The following is a 16,156-nucleotide window of genomic DNA, read 5'->3' on the forward strand; positions in this document are numbered from 1 at the left end:
TATATATATAACCTGATTCTGATTCTTTTAAAGCATTTTTTAGTCTGGTTTAACATACCTGTTCTCTTTTTGTCTTTATGTACGACTCTTAGATTTTAGTCATTGTTCTCCCATTTTCAGGTTTTATCTATGGTATTACCACTTTTAGCTCATAGCAGTCGTGCTTTTAAGCTTTTTACCAACAGTTTTGCTCAATTTTGAGACTGTTCCACTGATTTCAGCTAAAGTTCTGCTATAATTACCATCTGATTGACTATTATAGGTACTGATTTCTATATTTTAGCTTTAGCATCTCTTTAGCCGACATAATTTACTATTAAAGAAAATTTAGCATATCTTTAGCTAATTTTAGCTTTTAGTTACTGTTCTTCTGCTTTGAGCTACTGATTTACTTTTAGCCGCTTTTCTACTGCTTTTAGCTTTTAGCTCATGTTGAGCCAATTAGCTCGACTTATGCTCATTTTACCCCGTGTTCTGTTTATTCCAGACTTTTTTGCTAATTTAATCTCTTGTTTTGCTTGATTTACATTTACCACATCAGTTTTAACTTTTTCAGCAAATTTCAGCAACTTCCTTCAGCACTAGCCCTCAAACTCTATTTTGCCATTTAAATTTTTTTCTGTCTTTTTTCTAGTTAACTTTTGTTTAAGCTTCACTTCCTAATATTCCTAACATCAGAAGATTCTTTTACACACTGTTTGCACATTATAGTATAAGCCTGAGGCAAGATGACATTATCCCATTTAATGTAGAAAAGAATGTTTCCACATCGTTTGTCTGACTGAAAGCTCTGACACTCTTCTTCTTGTGCAGATTTTAGTTAGAAAACTCATAAATAAAATTTATGATGAAAACAGGTGAAGAACATTAATGAAAACAGACTATTTCTACTGTAAATTCTTTTGTCTTTAATCCTCATATATGCCAACAGGAGGTGACAAATATGTGAGAAATATAAGACATTTGTCTCTGCAAAAGGAAACACAGCCTCTCACTGATTACAGCTGAACAGAGAGCAGCTACAGGTTGCCAACTCCTGACAACAAAGTGAGAATGACAGTTTTCGGCTTCAACTGAAAAAAGTGACATTTCAAGGCAAAAGCGTTACCTCGCAACATGCAGTCATGCAAATAAACGCTCCATACACTGCAGACAAAGAGCCGTTTAGCTGTTTGCTTGTGAGAGGAGGCTTGCTGCTTGTTAGTATGAGCTCTGTGAGCCTTGACAGACAGATCGAGTGGTGGTTAGTGCTGCAAGCTGAAAGTCAGGGACAGCCGGACTCACACGCACTGTTTTATGATGTCTGTTATGGGACAATCATTTCACAAGTCATGTTGTTAGCTTGTTGCACCAAAATGTTGTTAGAGGCCTCAAACTGCCTGTGCTGTCACTAAAAGCTACGACAGAAAGTATTAGTTTCTTGCATGAAATTAGATATAAAATTATAACTTTTTATGAATTCCACTTTGTCTTCTGAGATAGTTTTGGTTTAAAGTGACAGTTCAGATATTTTAAAGCGGGGTGAGTAGAAAGGTTAAAAAACAGACCACCTTACTTGCTTTAAATGCCTCTGTGAACAACCTCAGCTCGTACTGACAGGCTAACAGCTAGCCCAGGTCAGACCAAAATGAAAACCATAATAAACTGCTGCTGCTTTAGAACAAATTCTATCTTAAAACATTTATAAAAAAAACTTCACATTGCTGTCAGTTCCTCATTATAAATGGTTATCTACACATAATTTTGAAGGTACTTACTGACAGAAAAGGCAGATGTAGCTAGCTGTAGCAACTCTGGCAGCAATATCATAATTTTAACATGAATAAAACAAGGTTAATAAAATAGCTTTTGTATGAACCCTACAAAATCTTTGAGATGGGGGTTGTTTAAAGGTGGCATCAATCTGTTTCTACTACCGATTAGCTGGTCTGTTTGGTTACATTTAAACATGTTTTCTTTAAATTGAGGAGTCATTTGAAGAGATATTTCTAACATGTAAGATGTCAACTGTTTCTTCAGAATATCTGAACTGTCGCTTTAACTTTGAACTCAACTTCCAGCGGGCGTTTTAAAATGCTCAACATCACACTTACACTTAATGAGAGGTGGCTCCTTGTAACTTTCCCCGTATAACTGAAAATCGGGTTTCCTAATTGTCATTGTGGCGTCCTCGAGTGGCTCGTTCGAGGGGCCAGATGATGGAACAGATGCTGAAGTAAAAGTGTAACACCCCAAAGCATGCATAGTTCTTGCATCAGCTGCGGAAAGGACGCATCAACAAGTCCGTCACCCAACAGGCAGCGTTCAGAAACAGACCACAGTGAGATTTATCTGTACACAACAGAAGAAGTGAACAGACCACCCGACATCAGAGCAAAGTGTTTACGTTCTGGGCACAGTAACCGCGTGTTCACGTGCATGTGATGCACGCATGCAAGGACGTGAATCGTACATGGACGTGGTTGTGTGCACAGCTATCAGTTTGGATTATAAAGTGCATCTCGTGCCTCGTTGTGTCTGCTGCTTTGCATTGTGTGGCTCGCTCTTCAGAAGATTGAGCTCCTGAGCATGTCTGCATCTGCCTGCTATTTGGGACTGTTTAGGATTTGCTGTGATAACAACGTAAACGCTTCCAAATGACAGGCTGCTCCTTCCTGATAGCTGAACTTACTGATCCACACACACCACCAGATTGTTTTTAGGATTGTTGCAGCTAAAAGAAAAATTTACTTCAAAGATTCTGTGTTTGTGCGTGCTGTGACTGAGAGACGACAGTCTATAAGTTGTAAAAATAACCAAGACTTCAAGTAATAAATCTGTTATTTCATTCTACACCAACACTAACATACGGGAGGCAGAAAAAAGGAGAAATAAGTACCTTCAAACAGAGAGATGTATGGAAGGTTACCAACCTAACGCTGGTGAAGAATTACCACAGAGCAAAACAAATGATTAAAACTGTAGAGAAAACATTCAAAACCCAATAAAAGATGCACTGAGGAGGAATCCGCAGCACACTGAAGGATGCAGAGCAGTGCAGACAAGGCTGTTTAGTTATTGTGGGAAGTTTTGATTAAGAAACTGAATCATGAATACGTCAAGTTTTTTTGTTATTTGTAGTGATATACTTTACCTTCTGTGAATATTTTTTTATTTCTGAATGTCTCTGCTCAAAGGTAATTATCATTTAGGTGTGCACAATAAAAAAATCTGTAACAACATTTTTTTATATTTGTGGCTAAATGTGAATCTTCAGTTCCTGTAGAGACTTTATTTTAGGTAAATGTTGAAATTAATTTACAGTTACAGTAGCTGTTGCATTTCTTTTGCCAGATGGATAATCTGAGGAAGAAAAACTTCACAAAGGAAACAAAAATGTTTTTTTTGTTTGTTTTTGAACTTTGTTAAAGGAACAGTTTCTGCATGTATTAACAGAAAATAAAAAGACCCTTACAGATATTATCTTGGTATTTTTCCCTTTGTTGAGGCTTTTCTGTCATTCTTGTCAGTCGCCTCCTCGTCACAGATTTTAGTCCAACATTTGTTTTATTGAGGTTTTATTGAATAATATGGAGTCTGGAGAAATGAAGCGGGCAAGAGTCGGCTGCAGAGGAGCGCTCCCTCCACCGCTGAAACCCCAAACTCTGTGGGAGAAATCAGAGGTTCGAACTGGCTCACTGCTTCCTAATCTGGCACACCAAATGTACATTTGCTCTGGCAAAGACGTATAATTTGGCCCGGGCCGACTTTGTGGTATCATCCTGTCCTACAGGGGTACAGCAATAATGACAGGTTGGCTGACCAGACCTTGACATGGGTCTGGCTCTCGAAGGGACTGTGTGGTTCTGAGAGGGATCCAAAAACCCTGAGCCAAACGGGCACGGCTCAAACCATGCTCTCAAACTTAACAGCCACCAAAACCAAACAACAACGTCTCTAGGCTCTACTGCCGGCACACTTTCCAAACTTTTCCTCTGTTTGTTTTTGTAAAAAAAAAAAATCATCCAACACATTCCAGCTGCTGTTGTTACAAACTTGAATTAAAGTTTGTAAATTGATTGAAATGGGTTTGTAATACAAGTAAAAACTTGCATTGACACTTTATTGAATAAACAGATACTATAAGAGGGATCCTTTTATGGCAGATCTTTGCAACGCATAATCAAACCACACTCTTATCTCCAGTGACCTTGTAAACATCACTAACAAATGAGCAATTCTTACAAGTCAGATTTGAAATGTAAAATATCCAAAAGAACATTCCTATGAGTTTAAATTAAATTTATCCACAGCTGAGATTGGATTAGTAAAGATTAAGTCTGAAATATCTAAAAATCATTACAAAGTTAATGATTTTTTTTTACCATAGAATGGCTACACTATATGTGTCTCATACATCCATAATTCAAGTCTTCCAGGTAAAAAATAATCTCTCAGAGGATTTTTATTTTTCTCCACACTTGTTAAGCCATTCTTGATGTTCTTCAGTGTTTTTCAATAAAGTAAGATTGGAACATTGAAGGTGTATTGTGACTTTAAAACACCTGACAGTGTCAGTTATTCAAAGAATCAGTATTGGGACAAAATCGGAATAAGCAAGATAGACTTTTTAAATACTGTGATCGGCCAGAAAACTGCAATCGGTGCACCCCAACTACCAATACCAGTATTGATACTCCACTGAATGTGTTACAGTTTACATTTCAAGTGAAAAGTTTGTCGGTTCCATGTTTAAGAAAAACAAATTAAAAGAAAATTATATTTGTTAATTTTATTCATTATAAAATTTTGCAGCAGCACATATCACGCTGTATATTTGATTTGATCCAGTCAGAGATGCTGTAGGCCTATAAGCCTGGTTGTAAATAAAATAAATGTGTTTTTAAAGTCATTGTGTAATGTTTAAGTTCTACATCAGTAAGTACTCTGTGCTGGTGAGTACCCAAACAGAAGTACTTGTACCCAGTTGAAAAACTGGTATCGGAACAACACTAATTAGAATATTTTTTTATGATTTGACTGAAACAACTCCAATTCCATCATTACTCAAATGAAGATAATCTCAGTGTAAAAGTCTGATGAAATGAGGCGGGTGACGTTCATTCCTTAAGTGAATGCTAGGATTTTATATTCTCTGTAATTCCTGCAAATATTGTACCCAGTTAAGTTCTTGACTGAGCTCTTTAGATATTTGTTATTGTAATGTTGCTAAAGTTTAACTAAAGTTTGTTTAACTAGTCATATGAAAAAATAGTAATTTTATTGTCACTTTACTGGTAAAAATGTGTTTTTATTTTTGAAAACTACATTAGAGACATCTGGAATGGCTTTTCATGTTTTCTGTCAGATACTGTATTTACAATGTTCATTTTGGACAGAAAGAAAGCATTTGTAGTATGGCTGTGAAACTAATCGAGATAACTCTGATTAATTTTAGTGCTGCATGGACATGATTAAAAATTTTAATCGCGATTAAAATTTACAATCACTACTAGGGCTGAATATGTAGGTTTGTATATTGCAATGCACTCAGTGCATGCCAGGTCATGTTTGTAACCGAGAAGTGGTTCTCAAACAGTTTACCTGAATAAATAAAGGTTAAATAAATAAAATTTTAAAACAAAGACTCCATGTGTAACACATTATGTACAGTTTTTTTCTTTTTCTTCTTCTTATGGCTTGTTTTATTTTATATATTTATGTTTTGCTGACAACTGTGCCTATCTATCTTATCTATCCTTCATTCCTCACGCAGTACACATTTGGAATGACAATCCTTGAATTCTTGATTTAACCTCATTATTCTGCACAAAATTTAACTGACTCAAATATGTTTGGGGCATTTTTTATTTTTTTGTTGTTTTTGTGCAATTGAGGTGATATTTTCATGATTTATTATTGTTTTGTGTATTTCTTAAGCACCAAATTTATTTCAAAATAAAGATATTAATTAATAACTCAAGTAATTTATTGCAATATGCAGTAAAGTTTTATATTAAGTTTCAGATTAATCATGATTATTCGTGATTAATTCACAGCTACCTTGGAATTAATAGATTAACAATTTTAATCATTTGACAGCCCTAATTTGTAGACGTAAAAGCCAAAAAAACTTGAATGAGAAAACTGATCTAATTTGTTCCAGGAGAAAGGACATAAAAGTTTGAGATGGTTGTGGATGGGATTAATAGTGTTCAGCTATGGATGTTTGTTTAGAAAATCTTAACAAATATATGTATATATAATTGACTGTTTTGTGTTGCATTTAAATCGGGCCAACTTTATTGAAAATCCTCCATGTTTATTGATGAAATCAATCTGCGCTTTTCTGCAAGACAAATATATTTAATCTGAGACCCGTGCTTCAAATTTTCTGTGCTGCAGATTTAGTTTAATTTAAAAAAGTGCCCCTCACAACGTTTCAATATGCCTGAGTGGCTGAATGATTTTCACTCAACTTCAGTCGACCGAGACAAACACTGATACATGCCGGTGGAAAGTTAGGTCAGGTGTGTAAGTTAATCCCAGACAGGAAGCAGTGGAGGAAATGACCCAGGGGCTAATAGAAGGTGTGTGTTTCTGACATGACTGAGAAAACCAGAAGAAGAAAAAAAGCACAGCAAGAAGTCAGAGGAGGAAAAGGAGGAGGAAGGAGAAGCGAGATCTAATGCAGAGTTGGTGAGGTTACTCAAATAGCAGAAGAAGAAGCGTAGAGTGGATGGTAGCCTTTTGGCCTTGGATGTCACAAATCGATAAAAGTGATCAGAGATAAACTTCCAGTAATAAAGCCTGTTTTTTTTAGCTTACACATACAAACCGTTTCAATTCTTCATTTAATTTGTCTGTTTACATATTAAAAATTCTAATAGCATTATTTCCTGCACTTGACAGTTGAGTCAGGGTGACACGACTCACCTACACACGTCTTCCCATCGCTGTGCAGAACAAACTTCACGTGGCAGGAACATTTGGGACCGTGATCCGTCTCCTCGCAGATGTGCTGGCAGCCTCCATTGCCATAGTTGCACGTCACTGTCAGAAGACGCAGAGTTAACACAAGCTCGAGTCACAGAGCACACAAAGGTGTTTTTTATATCTTGGAGGTGAACATATGGAGAATAGTATGTAAAATAACAGATTTTGTTGTTTTTTTTTCCTTTGGATGATTAATTCTGTCCTATAAAAAGTGTGTGAGGTTAGGTGTCCAATCCTAGTCCCTGGGGAATATAATGCATGTTTTCAAGGTTTCTTTGCTCCAAAACATCGGATTTGAATGAATGGTTGATAAACAGGCTTCTGCAGAACTTGAAGAGGTAAATCTAACACTGAATCAGGTGTGTTGGAGCAGGGAAGCAAATAAAACATGTCCTCAAAGACCAGGACTGGACACCCCTCTAGACAGACTGTATCTAGTCCTTTAAAAACACATCCTGAAAGGTTGTTTTTAGTAAATGTACAAAACTTCCAGCTCGGTCTCATCATCCAAACATTAAACTACACTCTGAATGTTCTGAAGGCTGTCAGATTTATAGTTTGTGTTGTTTAAACACAGCTTAATGTGATTAAGAGAGAAAATTCATCTTTAGACATAATGCAGCCTTTTTTTTATATATTTAGTTTTTGGTTCAGGTTCAACATTCAAGTACTAAATCTACAGAATGCTTTAAAACCACCATCAAGAGTCTGTTATTTTTTAAGGTTTTTAAAAACATTCATTAAATCAGTTTATTATTTATTGTCCCCTGGCCAGAAATGCTGTTTATCCATTTCAAATGTACAGGAGAGAAACTGAAAAAATATCTTTCATGGCTTTGCATGATGGACTTTGAAACTTTGAAAAACTCAAAGTGTGTCTATCCAGATTTCTTGTCACCTCTACTAAAAAATGCGACAAATTTCCAAAAAGCAAACTTTTTATTTTTGTCTTCCAAACTAAATTTAACAGGATGTAAACGATAAAAAAACCGTAGTAGTTTTAAAAATATTAGAGTTTATATAACAGCACGTTATTAAAGAAGTGGACCTTTTTTCACTTTGGCTGGTAGTTTTTAAACTGAGCAGCTCACACACTTAGCGATGCCAGAGAAGAGGCATTTTAACATTGTTGATTTTATTACAGATCATCATTGAACAGAAAGGTCACGTTTTGACTAGTGCTGGGCATAGATTAAAAATTTTTATCGCGATTAATCTTAAAATATTTTGGCGATTAATCGCGATTAATCTCAATTATTTTTTTTAGAAACGGTCACTTTACTATGGCTGAATGTATATGTTTGTATGTTGCAATACATTTGTGACACACAAAGTACAGTTTTTCTTTTCTTTTCATTTTAACTTCTTATTGCTTATTGTATATTTTCTGACAACTGGGGCTTCATCTATCTTTCATTCCTCATAATACTCATTTGGAATTACAAAAAAAATCTTGAACTCTTGATTTAATTTCATTATGCTGCACAGAATTTAACTGACTCAAATATGTTTAGAGCATTTTAGGTATTGTTTTATAAAAAAGGGGGGCTATGCATTTTCAAAAACTTTAAACAAATAAGGCAAATCAAGCCGGCCTGAGTTTTTCCTTTTTCTCCGACATGCTGGTCAGCAGAACCTCCCTCTGTTTGTTTACGCTGGTTTTAAACTGAAGTGATATTTCAGGCTCAAACTGCTCCGGTGGTTAGACAGTTTAGCGTTGCAGCTCTTACAGATAACTTTACTTCCTCCCAGCCCACCATTGGGAAAGGTTTTAAAATTAAAAAATGCCCTGAACAATCCAGCAGCTTCAGGCATGTTTCTGCCCTATAATGATCAAGATCCCGTCTCCCCGCAGTGACCACTGGGCTTGTGTGTGTCCGTGTGTGTGCGTTTTCACAGGCAGCACAGAGAACTGAGATCAGACAGAGGAATGTAAAGAAACTGCGTAAACCCACGTTAAAAAATTATCGCCGTTATTTGTCAGCTGCGTTAACACGATAATAACATGCCCAACATGCCCAGCACTAGTTTTTACCTTTCCATCAAAAAAGCAGGAGAAAGCTGCTGAATTTACTCTTAAAATTCTGTAATGTCAGTTTTAGCAAATATTTTATTTTAAAATTCTTCATGTGTTATCCAGAAGGGTTTTTTTTGTCTTCACTTGTCTTTACATTTAAAAGACACATTTTAACAATCTTTCAGACTAAATTAAATTTGAATTGAGCCACAAAATCAAAACAGTAAAACATATTTGATTGTTTTTGCTTATAATGTGTTGTTAATGTGCAAAAGCAGAGATGGAAACACATTTTCCGAATAAGTTCTGACTTAGCGAATATTTAAGCAGGCAGTATGCACAGAATTTCTTCTCGGTGAAGTCCAATGTGAAAAAAAAAAGTCAGACTCGTCACTCGACGTTATTCATTGTCAAACTGGTGTCGGATTAAGCTCCTAAGTTTTCATCAGTCACATTTCACCGTGTAAAACATCTGTTTTATCCCCTTGTATGAGTTTGTAATGGTTTGACTCTCTTTATAAAGTGCTTCCTGGCTCCCCCCATCTCCAAACTTTGAGGCCCGGCAGCTCTCTGTTTACAAGCCCAGTAGCGAGAAACTGTTTTGATTGGTTGTTTCAGAAACGTGGTGTGTTTGAGGAAATGGGAAAAATTGGTTTCATGGTGCAGTCATGCACTTCCTGGTCACAAAATGTTCTGTAAATGCGTATAGTATGGCAAAAATTGTTCATCATTAAATGTGGTTTTAACATTACTTTTATAAAGTTTGAAGTCCGTGCTGTCCAATCCAGCTCACTGTTTTTTACAGAAGCCCTGTGAAAGCATCACAGCTTTGCCGATCTCAGAGTGTTAAAAGAAAAAAAATTCCTGTATCCGCATCGTGATCCGGAACATCACCAAAATTTAAAAATATGTTCCTTGGCCCAGTACCCGCATGTGGTAAAAATTTCATGACAATCGTCCACAAATTTTTGAGTAATGTTGCCCACAGACAGAACGACAGAATGACAGAACGACAGACAGACCGACAGACATCCGCGACCGAAAACATTACCTCGCCCTTGGCAGAGGTAAAAATGTGAATTATCTGCTGGATTTGAAGAACATCTGTCAAAAAGTTGGATAAAGGAAAAGGCGAGGAGGCTAAAAACTATAACCTCAACAGTAAAAAGGATTGCTCAACATTCTAGTAAAATCTTGGGCCAGATCTAGTGTTGGTATTAAACTGAAGGATTTACATGCATTTACAATAAGTGATGCATTATGTCTACTAATTTCTGTTAAAACATAATTGAGTTCACACACAAACTTACTTGTGTTATCAGACATTCTGCTGCAGAAATTTCCTGCATATATAACAAAATGTGTGGTCAGGTAAAATACTAAAAGTATAAATGGTAAAGTTATAGACAAAGAACCACATGTTGCAGATCCCTGACTCTGACTTATTTCAGCAACATAGTAAGTTTAGTTTTACGTTTGCAGGTTCACGTCTTTCAGCGTAAGTAGAAGTATGTGGCATGAGCTAAAAGGAGCATGAACTTCTTCCACACACTTGTGATGACAGAGCGGCAAAGAGCGCGATGGAGCCGAGGCTTTCATCGTCATTCTCTCTGCACCCCACCATCCCAACACCTTTTGCCCTTTTCCTGCGCTGTCACGATAAAACTATAGAATAACACTTCTCCAATCCTTATCCAAACACAGACAAATCCCCCATCAGCCCTGGTCTCCGCTCTGACATGAGGATCTCTGTTGCACAGCAACAGGAAGTGTGCGCTGTCCGTCAGAGCAGGCCCCTTCGAGTAACCTCCGCACTCGCCGTGGTTTTGTAAATGATCCTGCCCCCCCCCACCCCCCCCCCCCCCACCCCCAATATTTGAAAAACATGTTTTTTCCCTTTACGGGGACTCTTAAGAAGATTAGTCACAGCTTAGCAACGCAACATAAATGTCAACTTCAAACCTTTTTTGGAAGACGTGTGGAATGAGCGTGATTATCCGTCAACAGCCGGTTCCCAAAACCCCAATCACCTTTTTCCCGTGGAGCCCATAAACCATTCACTCCTCTGATGTTTTTACTGGTTTGCAACCAAACCCCTTTGGGTCGAGATGACTTACATTTGCAATCCTTCATGTTACGGGTGAGCTGGAATCCAGGTCGACACTCGCAGGAGATGCCACCCTTCTGTGCTTCCCTGCAGATGTGAGCGCAGCCGTGGTTCTTGTCCATGCAGGTGGGACCCTCCTTTGTGCCTTCTGGTTGCACTGTGACATGAAAAAAGCAGGAAGAGAGAAAAAGAAAGTTTGATTACACTCAGCTTTTAAAACAACAAACCAAACCTAAGACTTTGGATTGTAATTAATGTGATGTGGATGATAATTTGGGTTGAAAACGTTTAAACGTCTGTCACGTGTTCTGATCCTCAGCACATCGCATGCCTGCTGCTGGTGACTGACATGCCCAGTACCCCTGCACAAAGATTCAAGCACTTGTTGGAACCTGCTCGGTGCTTTCAGGCTGCCTACAGAAAGGATAAAACTCCCAGCAGGAGCTGATCCTGAAGACCTGTAATTTTATTTGAACTAATCCCCCGTAAAGAAATAAAATGAGGAATAAAAGAAAACTTCTTCAGTTAAACTCTCCCTGCAAAGAGCAGGATCAGAACTGACTGGACTGAAACTAAGCTATGAACACACATTTTTTGTGACATAAAGAATAAATAATCGCTGTAAGCATGTGTCTAAACAAATCCAGCAGCAAAAAAACTACAGAGAAAATAAAGAAATAAGGTCTTTCATCACTTCACTGTCGAGGCACAACAAGCACCTGGAAATAGAGACCCTGGTGCTATAAATTATAACACAAATGGATGTAGCTCTCCATCTGCTCTGCTGCACTGCGATCACACGGCGCTCTTTGCAGACTCGTAATTTGACTTGGTGAGAAACCATGCCACCACTAAAGACGCTGTGAAAATCCCTTCCTCCCTGAATCATTTAAAACCTGCCAGATTTCATTCCTTCTGTCTTTTACTCTGGCAAACTGTGAGGACGTGAGCGCAACAGCATCTCGTTTAATCTCTTAATAATTCTGCTGTCACACAGAAGGGTCATTAGAGGACAAAGGGTCCAAATGAGCTAAATTAGCCATAGTGTATCTGTAAATGTGCAAATACTGTATATTAAAAAACAAAATTAGACCCTGACTTTTAAAGGCTATGTGAAGTGCCTAAGCCTTGACATAGAATCTTTCTCTGCTTTAAGGGCTGCAACAAAACACAATTTATTTTTTACATTAGTTTGTTTTTAAATCTAGTTAATACTTAAAAGGTATAAATCAAACCTTTTAAAGTGGGATTTTGTGGAAAGGTTTTAAACAGTTACTATTTTATCTGTTGGAAATAGCTTGAACGATCTCGGTTTGGATAAAAAATTTTAAATTGTAACTGGAATGATGAGCTAATGGCTAGTTGAGGCAAAGCGAATTCAAAAGTGAGTCTTAAAACTTTAGTTTGGTAAACTGTATTGTGGTTCATTCTAATGCAATTTTATATACTTTTATATCTGTTAGTTTTTCAGTTAATTATGTCGAATTTTGTGGTTATTTACAAGCACAGGCAGCAGCAGCAGCAGCAGCTGGCTGTATCATGTCCTATGGATATCGCAAATGTTTTTACTGAAATAACCATGAAGTGTAAAAATAACAGCAAAATTTAATTCAATTCAATTCAAAAATACTTTAATGATCCCAGAGGGAAATTAGGTAAAGACTTGGAGTTATTACCACTAGAGCTTAAACATTCTGACACAGTGAAGAGACTGACCCATCACACATGACAAACACTCAAAAACAGCAGGCAGCTATTTATGTTCCTGAGGGGAATCAAACCTGTGACCTTCTGGTATCAAGTCAGCTGCCCTACCACTACACCACAGCCTCTTTAGCTTGTTATTATATTCAAACTATTTCTTCAAATTGAGGTGGTTCAAAGAGCAACCTACAACAGGTAAGCTGTTCATACGTTCATGACCTTTCCACAGAACCCCACTTACTTCAAAGCTATGTTTTTTATGTTCTTGTAAACTGAATAAATCTTATTGATTTGATTTTCCCTTATGGCTGATTTCATGGATCTCGTGTCCGTCTGCACATCAAACGAGAGCCGATGTCAGTCCGGCAGAGAATTCTGACCTGCAGGTAAAATCCTGTCCATCACTTTAAGTCTGTCAACAAAGGTCAGGAAGTTACTCAGTCCTCTCAGCCTTTCCTGTCAATGCTGCTTATGTTTCTGAAGAGAACACCCCAAATCCCACTTTACATCATTTTATTACCCCTTTATATGGATACTAAAGAGCCTTTTTCTACTATATGAAAGAAAAAGAAAGGATAAATTTGAAAAACAGTCATTCATTTAAACCAAAACCAACTTTTTACAAACTAGTTCATATTCAAAAAACTGGACGGGATGTAGACTGAGAGCTAAATAAAACCTTTTCAAATGTCATCTAAAGAGCAAACCAGTACGGACGTGAGTTTTCACACAGCTTAACATAGAAAGGAGCTGGTGGAAAGGGAATAATGCAATAAAAGAGTGAGTTCAAGTGCCTACAACTTGTTCTCCCGGCACAGCATTTGACCTCTGAACCAAAAACTTAGATTCTGCAGCCAGAAAACAGCAAATTTATATAATGATTTAACAGTTTCAAAAGTAAAGCGAGCATTCCCTCATTTTAGTGTTTGATCAATGCAAACCCACTGTAAACCCACTACACGTCATACATGACCTTTCTGATGTCACGCATGTTATTCATGCAAAGCCATGAAAGCGGATATAAAATGTTAAGCCTCATACTGCAACAGTGCTGCTTATAGCTCAGTTATGCTTGTTTGTATCAGTTTTCATTGATCTCAACCTTCACAAAACGAAGGATTATGAGAAATCATCTAAAGCAGATGCAATGGAAATGAACCTGGATTCCCCGCTAACAGCCCCCTGGCACAGTCGCTATCTGCAACATTTAACAAAAGGAGAAAGAATGGTGAGGAACTGTTTAAAAAAAAGTGTAACCAGTGCGTGTTTGCCTCAATAGGAGGCAAAAAGATGCATTTTTACAGCGAGCAAACTAAGTGGTTGCAATTAAAAATAACTTTCACACAACATTCAATAAGGATTAAAATTCAGTCGATGTCACCTGGTGTAGAAACCAGTGCTTAGTGACCATGTTTGGAGCAGATTAGTCAAAGTTTTATACACCCATACTATGTAACAACTTGTTTACTAATGGAGTTAATACTACGTGTGATTTATTCAGATACAGACATATAAAAGTGCCAATAAACAGTTTATTTCAGCAGCTCTCACTGCTTTTTTAAAGCAACGTAGTTTCATTTAAATATTAGCATTATACTGTAGGTTCAGTCTGCTCAGGAGGAATTAAGCTTAAGCCAGTTTTTCTCCCTGAGTACACTGACTTTTCTCAACTTCTTTAAGTGAAAAATGTAACATTAATTTAAAAAAACCATTTGAATCAAAAACTAATAAACAAAACAGTGAGTAAAACTAATTAGAGGCAATGTTAGACTCAGGGTGCAATTTCCTCACTGTCTTTGTCCAGCAAAAAAGGTCTTGTTGAGTTTACTAATTTTCCTGTAGCTATTCAAATAAAGTGACCATAACAAATTCTTTTTTTTTCTTCAACCAGAATGTATTCATGTGTTTGCCACTGAGTTAATGAAAGTCCAGCTTAATAGGTGAAATCAGCTGCAGTGCCTGCAGGACATGGCATTAAAGCAGCACAAGAGACGCGTGTGAACCTTTAAAATTTGCACCTCTGACTTGGTTCTGATGCCACACTTGACATTCATTATGCAAGTTCTCCGACCAAAATCTGCCCTAGAGCCTCTGGAGGCCAAGAAACCACACTTAAAACAACTTTTGTTTCTAGAGCAGCAACATCTGACGTGGTCATGTTTAGAGACCTGAGACAAAGGTATGAGAGGAAGCAAAGATAAAGAAATATGACAAGCGAGTGAACCATCGGGTTGCTTTTACTAACTTAACAAAAGCTCAGAGAATACAAACTTTAAGATTGACATTAGTCATTTTAACTACTGTCTCTGCTTTAAACAGCTTCCTGTTTTTGTAAAGTTTTTGATGTTTGGCTTTTCAAATAAATACATCTTCTATTAGACACACTGCTACTTATTTTGCACATTAAATTTTAAAAGGGGTGTATTCTGCAAAATCATGGTATATGGTTATTCCCTCATCAAAAACATACACAGAGTGTTGCTTTGACTCATTCATGCATGTTAAGAGAAATGCTTGAATTGCTCTCCTGGATCCCTTCTATGGTCCATTCTGGGGGCGGCGGGTGTGCGGCTCTTTCTGCACTGGTGCCCCTGGGGGCTCCGCGCTTGGGGTCACTCTCGGGGTCTTTGGCCCTGGTCCCCCTTATGTCTGCTTCGGGTCTTGGGGGTTGGGTCTTTGGGTCTCCACAGTCACTATTAAATATTCTATTGCAAAAATCTTGTATATACATGCATGTTCACAACCTCACACAAACTGGTATTCAGATTCTGGGGTTTCTGATGGTCATTGAGGGTGTATGTAAGTGTAGATATGGATATGTATACAAATGTGTATGTGTATGAATATATGTATGTGTGTATGGATATCTATATATGTTTGCATGTATGTATATATTTCAGCAAAGTTATAATTATTATTATGATATACACGTTATTTGTTGCTGTGTTTTTGTTTTCTCCATTTTTACAGGTGTGTAGACAGATGTCGAGTGTGTTGTCTTGGTTTATATTTCACATTTCTAATCTCTCTTTCAATCTTCTTCTCTTTCTTTTTCTTCTCTTCTACAAAAAAATTAAAACTGTCACTGATTATGAAGAAACTAAACTAACATTCAATTCTGTTTTCTACTGAAGTGGCTTAAAAAATTTAAAAAAAATTAAAAAAGAGAAATCCTTGAATCTTCTGTGGTAGCCATGTGAAGCTGCCTGAACACTTGTTGGTACAAAGCTCCATCTATTTCCACAAAACTCCTCCCTGGAGAAGCTTTCTGCTATGCTGCCCCACAGAGCACCCCTCCCCTGTGGCATTTTTAAGATGATGTGCTGAAGCTGAAGTGGGAGTGTCAGAAACAG

At 37.3% G+C, this 16,156-nt stretch overlaps 1 protein-coding gene across 3 annotated transcripts in view; it reads right to left on the reverse strand.

Annotated features, from left to right (window-relative positions):
• Positions 1-16,156, reverse strand: part of scube3 (signal peptide, CUB domain, EGF-like 3) — a 136,707-nt gene that overhangs the window by 41,382 nt on the left and 79,169 nt on the right. For all 3 annotated transcript variants that reach the window (XM_014023024.1, XM_014023023.1, XM_014023022.1), the window contains exons 5-6: positions 11,110-11,256; positions 6,916-7,032 (exon numbers count right to left, since the gene is read on the reverse strand). In XM_014023024.1, the coding sequence (XP_013878478.1) occupies positions 6,916-7,032; positions 11,110-11,256 (264 nt within the window). The remainder of the gene's footprint in view (positions 1-6,915; positions 7,033-11,109; positions 11,257-16,156) is intronic.

The sequence above is a fragment of the Austrofundulus limnaeus genome, unplaced genomic scaffold (assembly GCF_001266775.1).
Source record: "Austrofundulus limnaeus strain Quisiro unplaced genomic scaffold, Austrofundulus_limnaeus-1.0 Scaffold354, whole genome shotgun sequence".
In the NCBI taxonomy this organism is placed as follows: Eukaryota; Metazoa; Chordata; class Actinopteri; order Cyprinodontiformes; family Rivulidae; genus Austrofundulus; species Austrofundulus limnaeus.